At 50.6% G+C, this 15384-nt stretch overlaps 2 protein-coding genes across 3 annotated transcripts in view; one reads left to right on the top strand and one right to left on the bottom strand.

Annotated features, from left to right (window-relative positions):
• The window catches only part of CARMIL1 (capping protein regulator and myosin 1 linker 1), a 49524-nt gene extending 44707 nt beyond the window's left edge, over positions 1–4817 (top strand). The window contains exons 37-38 of the mRNA XM_078613685.1: positions 216–329; positions 560–4817. Coding sequence (XP_078469811.1) covers positions 216–329; positions 560–828 — 383 coding nt within the window. The 3' untranslated portion in view covers positions 829–4817. The remainder of the gene's footprint in view (positions 1–215; positions 330–559) is intronic.
• Positions 4818–8363: 3546 nt separating this feature from the next.
• Positions 8364–15286, bottom strand: LOC144732260 (sorting nexin-21-like). 2 transcript variants are annotated; one of them, XM_078613682.1, is made up of 5 exons: positions 14919–15286; positions 14208–14650; positions 13205–13362; positions 11390–11815; positions 8364–10938 (listed from the first exon to the last, which is right to left on the bottom strand). In XM_078613682.1, the coding sequence occupies exons 2-5, from the start codon at positions 14587–14589 to the stop codon at positions 10513–10515; spliced, it is 1392 nt and encodes a 463-aa protein (XP_078469808.1). In that variant the 5' UTR covers positions 14590–14650; positions 14919–15286; the 3' UTR covers positions 8364–10512. The 2 variants fall into 2 exon arrangements, with proteins under 2 accessions (XP_078469808.1, XP_078469809.1); XM_078613683.1 differs by having other exon boundaries at positions 14930–15286.
• Positions 15287–15384: the final 98 nt, after the last annotated feature.

Raw genomic sequence — 15384 nt, 5'->3', positions numbered from 1 at the left:
AACCCACACGCAACCACATGCAACCCACACGCAACCACATGCAACCCACACGCAATCACATGCAACCCACACACAATCACATGCAACCATGCGCAACCTCGCTGATACAAATATATTTGCATGCAAATATGCGCATTCACCAGAAGCACATTGCAGGCCAGGTGCAACGGCATCGCCACTTGACTTCTTGGTCCATCGCATTGTGTGCCGAGCAGGTGAGCTCTCCGGTGACGACCTGAGGACGGACACCGACAACGAGCTCGAGCAGATGTCCCAACGTAACAACAACCTCACCAACCCAGCCCACGAGCAGCTTGCTCCCCTGCCGGGTAAGGCCCACGGTTGGACCGGTGCCACGGTCTTAAGTCTTTTTGTCAAATTCCCCAAAAAGAAATTACTCGCAAATCACTCGGCTGGGAAACGCAACGCGCTCGTCGGCCCTCAACTGCAATATACTCAGCAGGAGCCTCCTGAAAAAGGTCTTGAGACTCGTTGAGGTTTTGCTGGGTACACAGGCGGAAAAATAATAATGACATCTGTGCGCGTGCGTGCGCTGCAGGCACGAACGAGAAGCGGGGAGCGCCGGGCCCTGGCGCCGAACTTGCTTTGAGCGGCGGCGGCGGCGCGCACCGCGGCCACTCCGAGGCGGCGGGCGGCGATGGCGACGAGCTGGCAGCGGCCTCCCGCGCCAGGAAGAAGGTGGTACAACGGCGGAAGGCGAGCCAGGACGGATCGGGGGGCGGCACGCCGCACGGGGCGATGATGGGCACCGGGGCGGGGGGCCCCACGCACCGCGACAAGTCCAGCGACTCGACGGACGAGGGCTGATCGTCGCTCGAGAGAGGACGCCATGGATGTGGGACAAGGGACTCCGCCGTGCTCACGTCAGGGCCCGCTGATCGGTGGCCCCGAGGTGGTTTAAGGTCACTGGACCATTTGTATCCTCTGGATTCTGTGCCAAGCCCAGTCTGCTGTTACTCTGCAGTCGTTTAATCTCTTGTCTATTTCAGACTCCGCCTTTTATACGTGACAAATGGTGGTGGAAATGTGCCGGTATACGCCGGTATGCCATACCGGCGCTTCCGGAGCACCAAACACGCGTGTTCTGACACTTTTCGGAACCGTTTCCTATTCCCGCGCCGCGATGTTTCCGCACAGGAGAAACGGTAGTGATCAATGGGCAGCAGCAATGGGTCGGATTCACACCAGCGCCTCTGCACTCACGTTCCCACCGCCGGTGACAGACACACGGCAGTCTCATTGCCGGCACTACAACGCAAGGCCGGAGGCACGTGTCTGCGTTTACGCGGGAAAAGCACAGGGATGCCCAAGTGGAGAGATGCCTGCATGCTGTGGAGCATTTCTTGGGGAAGGCACCAATCAAATTGCAGGGTTTGGTCGTCGTTGACATCGTTTGCTCGTTCTGTGGTTGATTTTTATGTTGCAGTTCATGTTCCTTGCTGTTTTGTGTCTCGCTCGGGGATTCAGTGCAGGGTCGCCACCTGTGTCCGGGTTTTACTCAAACAGTCCGGGAATCGGGTGTCTGTGTTTGCGCGCCGGTAAATGATTTGTACCGAGGTCTGGCTGGTACTAGAGTTGTATTGAACTTTATTACAATGTGTATGGCACAGTTTTTGATAATCGGCCTTAGGCTCATTGAGAAATATCGCTGGGTTTGTTCAACCGTGGGAAAAGGCGGTGACCCGATTTGAATGTCTTGCGCTTACGTTCGTGTGCATTGTACTACTGCACAAGTCTGTAGTGTAAATGAGATGAGCAGTCTAACTACTCAACAGTAAGCAGTTTGTAAATAATGATATTGCCAATTAGAATTATTATTCATGCAAATAAATCTTAATGACTAATTTGACCAAGAGGGCCCATACTTTTATCATTGACATTTTACAAGGGTTCAAATAAGGTGTGGGATGATGTAAAATATGATTTCATTCGTATTTTTATTTCCGGTACTAACTCTGTAGGTGATTGCTTGGAATATGGATTTAATTATACCTGGTCTCATAGGTTTTATGGGAAATTACCAAAACATTATTACAGCATTCTTAACACTGCCAAATTACTCCCATCCACCTCACAATACCCAGATACCACACAGCACCACACCCACACCACACCCCATTTACACCACATCCCATTTACACCACACCCCACTCACACCACACCCTACCAACACCACACCCCCACCCACCCTGCCTACACACCACTCGACACCATGCTACACTACCCAGACACCTCACACCACAACGACCTTGCACCCCAAGTACACATCTCACATGCCAGGCCTCCACACACCGCCACCTACACACCACCACTATGCTAAGACACAGTAACATACGTGTACAGGGACTCCTCTACTTACGAGCATTCGACTTACGAACTTTCAGAGATACGAACAAACGTCTGTAGAACGTGAAGTACCAGTGGCATCTACATCTACGGGAGATTATACAAATTTTAAAGCCATTCTCCTTGTTTAGTGTACATGCCATAACAACACGTTTGGAATCGACAGGAGTAAAGTCGGACTTAAGAACAAATCGACTTACGAACAGACCCCTGGAACCTAACACGTTCGTAAGTAGAGGAGTCCTTGTACAAAGTTTATGAATAGTTGCCGAGCACAAGGCCAAATGTCCACAAAGACAAGCGACCAACAACAACACATGGCACCGTCGAGAGTTTACGATAATAATGAACACGCGTCTTGGATTGGGCGAAGTTGTTACAATGGTTTAGGAAAAGTGCCAACCGGAGGGAATTCCAAAGTGGAGCAGTTCACGAGGGAAGACGCAAAAAGAGAAGCGTCGTGAACGACAGCGTGGTGAGTGGGGCGAGTGTGGTGAGTGAGTTGGGTGAGTGGGGCGAGTGTGTGGGTGGGTGGAGTTGTAGCCTGGGGAGCTGCTGGGGAGATAAAGGCGGCCGGTCATGGTGTTGACCACCCACCCCCTCGTGTGTCATGCCGACCTTCATAGGTGCTCGCTAACAGCACTTGCCTCAACAGTCTGTTAAGGCTATACGGGGGATCTTTGTCTTTGTTATAGCCTGCAATGCGGGGGTGAGTGGGTGTGCGAGTGGGTTGTCGTGACGTGCAATTTGGATCGGATGGAACGGTCAGTCTGGTCGATCGAGTTCTACCGCATCAACATCTCAAGTGTGTCTCCGTCGCGCAGTCAAGGTGGCTTACTTTGCTCTGTGCCCTGCTGTCAAGATGTCGTCCGATACTTCGTGCACTTCGAGCTATCTCGATGCACAGGAAGGCTGCCAGTGCAGCTGTAGCTTCCAATAATCTGGCTGCCTTCATGGTTCCATCTGTACGGGAAGTCTGTGGGCAGGGTGACCTTACACTCACCTGACAATCACCAAACGCTGACCTGACACTGATAACATCACAGACGTCAGACACCACTCACCAGATTCCACTGAGCATGAAACGCACCAGACTCGCCGCTCCACCGTGACACGATCCTCCATCAACTCTGCGTCGCACGTGACGTTACGACGTGCAACGGCGGCACAGCACTCGTCGCGATTGCCACGCCGGTGATCGTTTCTGAGGTCCAGGGTGAGAGGTCATAGGTTGTACACACGTCAAGTTCAATACCAAAGATCTCCGGGGTTCTTGTGGTCAGAATGAGACCTGGCCGAACCCGGTGCGACGCAGATTGCCCTTGCGAGTGACTGACAGACGAATGGAGGTATTTTGTAGGTTTCGTGTAGACAGTGCCGGATGAAAAAAAAAAATCTTAAAACACAGATTTTCAACTTGCATAGAAAAGTAATCGTATTTTTTCATTTGCTATACAGCCAGATAATACGACAAATCGCTAACCTTAAACACCAAGTCGTTCATAAAAGTTGGAGGCAGTATAGTACTATAGTAATAGAGCAAGTGCAGAATTACTGAAGCGGAATTGATAGCTTGAAAGCATTTAGCACGGGCCCCTTGAAAGTGCGGGGCCCGTAGCTACTACATATGTAACTACTTGTGCTACTAGGATAATCCGGCACTGCGTATAGATGGTGACGCATGCGTGGTCGTCTTAGAGGGAGTGATTGTGCACTCAAACGTGTTTGATGTTATCGGTTAAGAGTTGTCAGACGCGCCCTGGTTTGATCCGGACAGACCACGAATTGGCATCTGTGTCCGGGTGGCAGGAGCTGATTTGTTCCGAGATCTCGTACCGGAATCGTGTTGAACTTCATCACGGCAAACCGCACAACTTTGATAGTCGACCGAGGCTGACTTGGAGAAATGTGTCCAGAGGCAATATTATTGTTGGGTGTTACCGCCACTAATGCCACTCGTGACAATGACAGTCGTATTCTTAACCATTTTTATTTTTCAGAGTTAACCGAGGCTTGTGGATTCAAGGTTGACCCGAGTCGGTGGGTGTATCACGCCTGATCTTTGTGTCATTTGTACATCGAGACGCGGTAGGGGGAGTTGTGAGTGCCGCTACTTTGTCCACTTGAGCAGGGGGGTCAGACACTTTTGGGCCAGGCCACGTTATCGTGAGAGCGATGGCCAAAACCCATTGATCAATCACCCTGGGTGGCGATTCGCCCCATGGTTGATGGTAGAGACAAATGCACATGTTTTTGCTATAACAAAGGAAAACACGCAGACTGAAGCGAACAACGCTTTTAATGAGAAGCCTGGCCCTTTCACTTGCCTGGAAATAAGTCTTTGCGCTGTTGATTTACAATGTACAATAATCACAAGAATCGCCTGCCATATTTGTCTATTTCTTTTTTTGTATTAACTTGTGTAAAATAATAAAAGTATACACTTGGGAGTGCTTGGTTTGTTTGCTGGATGCTCCGTGCTTTAGCGCACTTGCACAGCGGCCCGTCGTTTGCCATGTGTGTCGTATGGAGAGTGCCGTGACGTCCTCGTTGTTGGTGGATAATGTGCACTATTACTGCGAATCACACGAATGGGTAACAGGTTTTTCTATTTATTTTAGAAATGTAAGTCTCGCAAAACTAATCACGAAGCCGTTATGGCAGAATTACAGAGACCGAACTAGAAAACACGGGATAATGCTCGTGCCCGGGTCAGAATGTGACCAGGGTGGAAATGATGTAATAAGGAGGGTGGACAAGAGCACGTCGGAGTGTTTTTTTTACTGAAGTTGATCGTGAAAAGAAACATTCCTGATTTGCCTCAATAATAACAATGTCGTTCATCGTTGGATCACTACCCCGCTCCGGTCTGTACGCTTCAGAAACAACACGGGTCATCCATGAAGAATACAAACCAAAAAAATGTTTAAAGTACACAGAAGCGTGGAAAGATGCATACTTGAAATGAAATTGAGAGACAGGGGAGGGAGAAACGCGTGGATTGGAAGGCCCCTACACCTGTTGGTGCCGTCACCCACGCTGTGAGGAAGAGTAGGCTAAGGGCAGGAAGCACCACAGGTGGAGTTCGACTTCTACATTTGGGGGGGGGGAGGCAGGAGTTCGTTTTGTCCCTCATAGTAGGAATCACGGGTGCATACAATACATTTTAAATCTTAATTGTAAACACCTGGAAATCAATGTGTAATGAGATGGTGACATCTACTGGTTGGTAAGGGGTAGCACGGGTCCCCAAAGGGGAAAGTATCTGGACCAAAAGTGGGTCCGGCCGAGAAACTCCCAGAACCGGCTGGAAAGTTCCACGAGAGGGCGTGGCCGGAGGCGTGGCCTAGGGCGTGGCCTAGGCGCGCCTGGGAGAATATAAGCGGAGGAGGACTCGGGGTCGGTGTGGGGATCATTGGGTCCGGACTGCGTCGCTGTTCGCCGTCGTCTCTCTCTGTCGTTCGGCCACGTGGCGGATCTCCGGCGAAGCTCCACCGCCCTCCCCGGCACGCCGTCAGCCAGCGGCGAGACCGGGAGCGGACGGGCGGAAGCCGCCGTGTGACCGGCCGTGTGTGTAGTCTGTAGAACGTCACACCTAAGTGTGTACCTGGAGAGGAAGCCGATCACGTTGGCCTTGGCCGTGCCGTACGTGGAATAAAGAAGAGCACCCTCTACACGACGTGTCGTGGAAGTCGCTCATTACAAATGTATAAATACTTTTATAATAACGTGTCCAGTTTGGGGGGGGTTCGCTTTGTCCCTTACATTAGGAATATGATTAATGTATTGTTTTATCTTAATTGTAAACTACTGAAAACAATTTATTAAAGGTGCCCAGTTTAGGGGGGGGGCATTCCCCCCCCCGTACCCCCCCAAACCCCGCCCATGGGCAGGACTCTCCATGGCGAGAAGAGATCATTGGCTGTGGGTGAAAAATAATAATTGCTTGGCGAGGCCTTAAATCAGCAGTGCAGAGCACGGCACGTTCCGTCACCTTCGAATTTGAGGACAAGAGAGTCTGTAAGTTTATACTGGTAGGAACCTCCTGGATACACCAGCCCACAGGGGATTATTGTGTCCGTCCGTCGTGCATCCAAAAATGGGAGGGGTGGGGCTGGGTGGACAGGGCTGGGTGGGGAGGGGCTGGTCACCCCGTGGTGCCCTTATAAAACTCAACGTTTAACCTACTCATGCCGGCTGGTGCCCGCCCTCACAGTCGGCCATATTTGCAGAATACACCACACCGCCGTTGACCCTGGCCATTGACCAAGCAACCCAACGTTCCTACCAGCTCCCTCCGCAGGAATGTGTTGGTACTGTATGGTCTATGGGTTTCTGTGCAGGTCTATAGGAATGTAATGGTTTAAGGGTTTGTCTAAATATCCTCTATGATGCTCTACTCATTAGCCAGTGTCACTTCCTCATCATTCAATCTCACTACTACTTATCCATGTTCTACCTCTTGCCATCTATCCTCTCACCCAGTTCTCTGCCTCAACTCATCTCTGATGCCCTTTCTGGGTCGCATCGCCAAGTTGGGGCTCCTGTGTGCGCATGCGCGTGTGTGGGGGGGGGGGCGATAGTGCAATGGTTCGCGTGCTGTTCCACCAACCTGATCACCCGAGTTCGATTCCTGCTCACGGCCAACACCGGTGGGCCTCCCCTAGGTCGGCTCGGCCTCAAAAGAGTACCTGGTGCAGTGTGTAAACATCGCCACTGGGGAGACAAAGGCGGCCGGGCGTGGTGCTGGCCACCCACCCCCTCGTGTGCCGTTCCAGCCTTTATAAGCGCTGCTCGCTCACAGCACTTGCCCCAACAGTCTGTGCAGGCCACGAGGGAGATCGCTGTCGTTGGTGTGTGTCTCTGTGTAGTTTAATAACGCTTCCCTTTTTGTTGCACCATAACATTTCATAACACTAACCGTATGGGCATTTAAATAGTGCTTTTTTGTTTCGACGTACGAATAGATCTAAATAACTAATCCGGTTCGAAAGTGGATGACTGATCTACAATATTTCTTATAAGTTTAACAATGCTTCCCCTTGTTGAACCATAACATTTTATAACACGGTGACCGCACGTGCCTTTAAATACGGCACATTGCTGTTCCCGACTTATGAGCAGTTAGACGGAACCCGTTCGTAAGTCGGGGACTGCTATACGAAAAATATATGTCCCTGAAAATATGTATTGTAAGTCCAAAATGAGTATTAACGTCACAGAGGAAATTGTTATTACTATTTTACTAAACTATTTCATTTTACCAGGTAAGGCCCACTGAGCTATATAGCTTTTTTTAGAAGCGGCCTGGTCGCAAATGATAGCTCAACAAAGTGGCTTACGTGGAAATGTATCGCAGCCAAATACTCGAAACACATTATTCCAAATGTGGAGGTACACACCAGAGGACCCGGAGAAAAATCCGCGTAACGACGGGGAGAGACACGCAAGCTCCAAATATATCGGCGTCTGTGTCGAGATTGACCTCACAACCTCCTGTATACCTGGCGAGGCAGTGAACATCTCGCCCACGCGAATACCACGGTGGCGAGATGTTAATATGTACTCGAAGCACTCTGGGAGCAAGCTGCTTTCAAGTTGTTCGGAGCAGGATGCAATGTAAGACTACTGCTCAAACTCCACAAATGTTACTGTGCAACACAACTGATTAACATCAGTGGGGAATGTAACACAATAAATAAGCAATCCGCCTCGTTCACATGTCCTGACACTCTACCTAACTCGTAGAGGAGGTATTTGTTACACATCCAATCAGCTACTTGGAGTGTGTCTCAGTGGCAGCAGTGGTTCAACACAAAGCAGGCGATTGATCCGCATTCGAGATTCAGTGTCTCCTCGCCCAGTTCGGTTTGCTTGAACCAGAGTTGGTGGCTGGCAGATATTTAAAGGCAATCTTTCGTGCTGCCTGTTTTGATGCACTTTACCTGCACCCGTCTTGCACATTCTTCAACAAGTAAAACTTAAAGTCACAGTACTCATGTTTTAATATATATTTTATTTTGATCATGAGAATATTTCGCATGATTGATTTAGATCAAAATATCAGCATAAAAAAAACCTTCAACTGCTCGTTCCAACAGGCACTTCACTCTTGACGCTTAATGTCACGACTTGCACAAACAGTGCAGAGCTGATGGCAGCATTATTTCCGTGTTGTATTGCATTTTATTGCTAATTCTTGTTTGATAAACACACAAAAATCAACCTCTTCATGTTAGTAAAAGGCACCGTTGAGTGTTAAGGCAATCAAACCGTTTACTCGTAAAAATGTGCAAGAGCTCTCGCATAATGCTGTTCCTGGTTTCAAGTGCGATCATCTCTTCTCAGTAAACCAGCTCCAAATACTGACACGAGGTGCACAAGTTTCCAGCTTTAAGCAGATCAAAATTAATATAATACCGTCTTCCCTTTTCACGGCCACAGGAGGTGCAGCACGTGGATGACAAACTACAAGTGTACCAGTTGTCAGTTAGCCGTGTCAGTTTTTCCTTGGAATTATCCGGCTGCTTGATTTGGCCTAAAACTTGTTTGTGAACCGTCATGTAAATTCCTCCATTGGTATGTTCGCCAAGCAAGCCTTTTTTTCGTATCAATTTTAGAACTCAACAGACCAAGAAGAGTCATTTTCAATCACGTCCTGGGTAAGACAATAATGTCAATTGATAAACACTCATGAATGAAGTTGGTCCAACGTCCCAAGATAGGACAAGCGCTTCGGATATTGCGACTGCCGGTTCCTGGCTGCCGCCCCCCTTCGTGGTTCACCACGCGCAAAAATAAATCACGTTACAAATTCCTACAGCGTTTTGAGGTGGAATTTGTATGTCACGATTGGCTATGTATGGTGCAAAAGAAGTTCAGCATGTACAACTAAAATTAATCATTGATATAACGGATACGACAGGATAAGATATGCATTATAGGTATGAATTGCACTATCTAGTGATGTACTAGACGTTTTCATGTATACAATGACATCAGCACAAAATCTCCAAATCAGCATTTTTACGAAATTCAAAGCAAGTCTGTTAACGTGTGGTTTAAGATTTGATCCATTTACAAAAGTGCAAACTAATACTATAGACCTCCCTTTGCATGTTATTTATACTTCATCACCAATTGATCAGCATCATTAAACCACTGACAGATTTTGTTTTGCTCGTATTGGTACATTTCACTTACACGGACTGAGGATGTCAACTTTTGTATTACACTCCTACATGTAGCAGTGCTGCAAACACAATAGTAGCGCTTATTTGAGTTCCTGAGAGAGGAAATCAACAGAGAGAGATGTTTTCCACTGATTAGAATTACATTCAGAGACACATAGGGTTGAGAACATACACATGTCAATGACGTCCAAACATTTAAGGAAACAAATGGATGTGGACAGGACGCATCACGGCTAGAAGGGATGATGGCCGATGGTGTTGAATGGAGCGGCAGCCGAGGGATGACACGTGTTCGTTTCATCCTTTGGCTGTACTATAAATGGCCAAGCCACTCAAGTAGGCAACTATGGTAACATATCTCATTCCAGGCCAGAGCGTGGTGTCCCTTCATAAACTAGGGTTGTCACAAACGATAACCCGCAAACCGTTGTCAAAATTACCGGTTCTGAAAGTCGGGGACGGCCATACAATTTCAGTGGAATTTTAGTCATGAATGCGCACCGATTCAAATGCACAAACATACAAACAGTACAGCAAGTGGGGGACAGGCATTGGAGTGAGGGAATTAATCAACTTTCCCAATTATTTCAACTGCTGCGCCACGATATGGAATCAAAACGGTGACCTATGGATTGCAAGTCCGGTGTGCCACTCACCATTATACCATGGCAGCTCCCTTTCTCAGTTAAAGAGGTAAACATGTTACATGTTTTTGTTTTGCTAGAGACACTGTCTATGTGCAGCACACCGATAACCGATGTTAATACTGGGTTAAGTTTCATGCGGTTACCACCGGCAAAACAAACATTACTTTAACAACCCCTCTATAAATGTTTCGGTCACCTTTTGCACAAATCTACGACATCTTTGTAACCTGCAGAGAATGGACGCAGCTGCTCAGGGTGTCCACGGTTCTCTGCACAGCCATTATAACGACGACGACGTTGGCTTTTCACTGGAGATGTTGTTGGATGACCCACTCTTTGAGAGACAGTGGGCTGCGGCACCCCGCACCTCGGCGCCCCTGCAGTCGCTGCAGCCTCGCTTCGCTCTCCCTCTTGTCCAAGCCCAACTGCCAGGACAGGTGCACGTTTGCACTTAGCAGAGCGACAAGAAGGTCGCCCCACTGCCCGCCGTTCGCCTTCCTCGATGCGACTCCACCCGAGCCCTCGACGCCGGGGCCACCCCGATCTTCGGCGGCCGTGTTGGCATCTTCGTCGTCATCGTCCTCATCGTCAGCGGAGCCCATGACCTGGAGGGCTCGCTGGCAGTGTCCCTGCGCTTCGTTTCGTCTGCCCAGTGCTTGACAGCACGCCGCCAGTGCAGACAGCGTGGGAGGAAGCTCCCACTTGTGTGATGAAGGAGGAATGATCTTTTCCTGCACAGGAAAGAATAAAATGTCACAAAGTATCGCATTGTAAGGTTTCATGCCTCTTAATGTACGTTCCAAAATGTACACTATTTTACAAATGGCCCAACATGGAACTGCTGACCCAGCAGTTCCATGTTGGTTGATCTTGTTGCAGGACACCGTGGTTAATACTTCTTTGCGTAGTATTTTATGGTAAATTTCGCACCGCACATAGCCAACCGTGCTCATCGGAGGTGCAGGGAAAAAAAACAAGGACACAATAACTAAACACAAAAAAATACTACACGCTGTGTGCTTCACAGTGTACCGGAATTATGGTACAAATATGCCGAATTTAAAAAATTACCCGTATATTATTTAATTGCGATCACATATACCAGCATCACCACCCCTTACTGCAGACTCTTGTCTGTGAAACATATGTACCCAAAATGAGTGTTAAACATAAAAAAAGTACCTGCAGATGCAAGGCATTGGTGAGGCTCTGCAGGGCTCCATCGTAATCCCCTCCGCGGATTGCACTGTGTCCAGCTTTTAAATCCGGCAGGCAGAAGAAAGCCCAGAGGCTGGGGGTGCCACGTACGGAGGGTATCTGCGTGATGTGTGACAGGTATTGCTCGAATGCCCGACTTCGCCGAGCTATCGTCACGGCCGTGAAGTTCCCGGCGATTTTCTTGGAGGGAAACGAGACCGAAGAGAGTTGTCTGGCGCACTGGCGGCGGTAGCGCGTGTTGTTGTCATCGTTGTCGTCCGATTTGTCGCCATTTGCAGGGGCAGAGCGGAGGAGGGCCTTGTGCAGGTGGGAGAAATCTGAGTACCGACGGTTGATGGACGCCTTCTTGTCATCGAGACAGCCATTCGCTACTACGAGCACAGTGTACAGCTGCAAACAAAGACAAAGAGCCCCCATATAGCCTAAACAGACTGTTGAGGCAAGTGCTGTTAGTAAGCACCTATGAAGGCCGGCATGGCACACGAGGGCGTGGGTGGCCAACACCACGCCTGGCCGCCTTCGTCTCCCCAGTTGTGATGTTTACACACCACACCAGGTACTCATTTGAGGCTGAGTCGACCTAGGGGAGGCCCAGGACCGGTTCAGATAATCGCCACTGGTGTTGGCGGTGAGCGGGAATTGAACTCGGGTCGCCGGGTTTGTTGCGCAGCGCGCTAACCGCTACTCTACCGCTCCCACAGTTGCACGCGCACATACACGCACCGGTATTGGTGATCAACAACAGCAGTCACTTCTACAGAAAATATTTACCGAGTGGTTTAATCTTGAATGGCTTAATAATACTGGGACCGAATAAAGCTTGAATCGTGTTGTACATCTGCACACTTCTGCAGGAAACCCATTTTTAGAGACAAATTGCTTTGACTTATGTCGTTTTAATATTCGTTGCAACTTTCAGGAACACATCCCCCACGTACACTGGGGTATTACTAAATTACTAATCTGCATAAGGAGGCATCGAAGAAGCTTGGTTTTCTTTTCCGTGCCATAGCTTGTTTAACGCCAAACAATTATTACATTGCACAGCACAATTATTACTTCTGCTATACAAAGCATACATTCGGCCAAAGTTGGAATCCTGCTGTTGTCATATCTGGGGTGAAGCCCCCAATTCCTACCTCACTTGCACTTGACAGAGTTCAAGGCGTGCCAACCAATAACACCGCGGAAAATTGCCTTGGGTGCAATATGCTGCATTGTAATCATATTCTCCACTGCGGCTCGGATTCTGGTGTCTACCAATAAAAAAGCTAAATTGGGTCAATGGCAGGTGTTTGGAACCGTTGGCCCAACGTGCCATGTTTTGGGAAAGGCCTTTGTGATTCATTGCTAAAATGCAGTTGGCTGAAAACAGGCGCAAAGGCCCAACACATTAAGCACCCAGCAACAAACAGTCCTACCAAAGTTGAAATAATTAGGTTGTTAATACGCGTCTTGAATTGAGAGATGTTGTTATATAAGAGCTTTGGAAAAGGAGACGCTGGGAGGGTATCCAAAGTGGAGCACTGTGGGGGAACAAGCAGAGAGAGAAGTTTGGCGATCTGCAGTGTGGTGGTTGAACACTGTCCCGACAGGACAAAATAGTCTCGTAGACCGAGTTCTCAACACGGGTGGAGGATTCGATGTGTGAAGTTGACGGGAACAGTATAACCATGGGTAGTTACATTATCGAAGTGATAAGGAAGCTACTGAACGCTGGCGAGCGAGTGACTGGTGCAAATGAGGGTGTCCGCTTGGACGACACGTATAATTGCGCACCACGTATTTGGAGCCGGACTCCTGCACCACGTTCGCTGCCACAACCTCGAAGGTGAGCGAGTCGCCGCGCTGCTGCTGCCGCCGCTGCTGGTCGCGCTTGCACCGGAACGAGGCCTGCAGGGCACTGGTGAGCCGTGTCGAGTCATCTGCTCCGTCTCCTGTCCGTGACGCACATTTGCATGTCTGTCGGCAAAAAGTACTACTCCAATGCCCAGGGCAATGTTCACATTTAAAATTGATTTCCTGCTCAAATGAGCATTCGCGCAGCGCTCAATCTCATGTTTACGGCTCTGAATGAGTGGTAGAAATTCCACATTCCTATGACGAGGGTAAGTCTATCCATAGGACAACAAGTGTTGACTTCTCCCAATTTGTACTTCTTTTATAGACGGAGGACGGACGGACGGATGGCGGGCTGAGTAAACTCCCAATCCCAAATTGAATTTGCAACCTTTACGTGGTGAGCCAATCTGCTGCTGTATAGCGCGGGTCAGGAGATTCTCCTGGGACAGGAGACTCATGGGGTATTTGACGATTCTCAAGAAACCATATCTATAAACCTCTTAGTTCATACCTGTCAACCCCTTACCAGTGCCTACCTTATTACAGACCAATTCAGACCTTACTGGTCACCCCGTGCCCCTTGTTCATCCTACAAAGTCCCATCGCAAGGGAGAAAGACAAACAAAAAGACAAACAAAAATTGTCCGCATTGAAACGGCTCTACGCCGCATGGACCTGAAAACTCTATTTCCCTGTACACGACTACGGGGTAAACCGTACGGGCTGGCAGCCGTGTAAGTTCAACAGCGTTGGTTCAAGGCAGCCTGTGCCCTGCTAGCGAGACACTGAATGTCCACACCAGCCCACGCACGGCTCTCGCTTGCGTTGACCCAATGCTGCCGATGAGACGCGCTTCGCAGGAAGCCGAGTGCCCGTGCGCTAAAGTCGGCTAGTTGGTGTCGTGGGCGCAACAGGAGCTGCGCTCAAACCGCGCGCGTACCCGCCGCCTGCTCGCCTCCTCCTCCTCCATCTCCACCTCCTCCATCTCCACCTCGTCCATCTCCTCCTCGTCCTCCTCCTCCCCCCGCCGCGAGCTCCACCTCCGCCGGGAGCCCCCCGCACTCGGCGTGCTCCGGCGTCGCTCTCCCGGACTCGTCCGAGTCGCCGCTCGACGGATCTCGCGGCGTCTCGGGCGAGTCGAAGCTCAGGGTGCCCCCGAGGCGCGCGGCCACGCGGCACGCCTCCTCCTCCTCCTCGTCCTCCTCCTCCAGGCCCGGGGCGACGTCCCCCGGCCGCGACTCCGGGCCGGGGGACCCTCCCCGGCCACGGCTCTTCTTGCTGCCGCCCCGGAGCTTGCGAATGATCCTGGAGGCCATGGCCATGGTTGTCGGGGTGCGGAGCTCACCGGCTGGTGGCGGCGGTGGATGTACGGGATGAGAGCCACTGACGGGACACAAGGGAGGGGGTGGCAGGAGGCGGTCACTCGTGGCACCGCAGCTAAGAGGTCTCCACCTTCTCCAGGGGGTCTCCGTCTGGCCCCCGGCTCGGCAAGGACTGTCACCACCGGCAAGGCCGCCGCCAGAGGCAGCGCCACGAGTCGCATCACGGCTGCCACTTGCTCGGTCAACACGCAGAGGCCAATTCCGGTACTGCCCTCGCTAAACAACAACAGCAACAACAGCAGCAGCAGTGAGTTTACCCGTAGCCTTACCGTGGCCTTACCGTGGCTGCTGCCGCTACTCATGCGGGGGGGGAGTCGCGGGGTCCTCGAGTCGCATCGCGACTCCACCAAAGGCGGCGTGAGGGGGGGGGTGGTGACACGCGGGGTTGAATTCCCTACAGCGAATAGGCCCCGCCCCGCGCTTGCCGATTGTATTCCCTACAGCGAATAGGCCCCACACCGCGCTTGCCGTTTGTATTCCCTACAGCGAATAGGCCCCACCCCGCGCTTGCCGTTTGTATTCCCTACAGCGAATAGGCCCCACCCCGCGCTTGCCGTTTGTATTCCCTACAGCTCTTGGGCGACAACGGCCGTGTTCCCGTTTTTGTATTCCCCACAGCGGACACGCGGGCTTCGTGACGCCTGGCGCTGCTCGGGCGCTGTCGAGAGCGTGGTGGGAGCGGGGGGGAGGGGCTTGGGGGGGGCTTGAGGGGAGGGGCTTGGGGAGGGGCTTGGG

Source organism: Lampetra planeri, chromosome 42, assembly GCF_965212315.1.
Source record: "Lampetra planeri chromosome 42, kcLamPlan1.2.h2, whole genome shotgun sequence".
Classification (NCBI taxonomy): Eukaryota; Metazoa; Chordata; class Hyperoartia; order Petromyzontiformes; family Petromyzontidae; genus Lampetra; species Lampetra planeri.
Note: the sequence above shows the minus strand (reverse complement) of the source record. Positions and strands in the feature narration are given on the sequence as shown.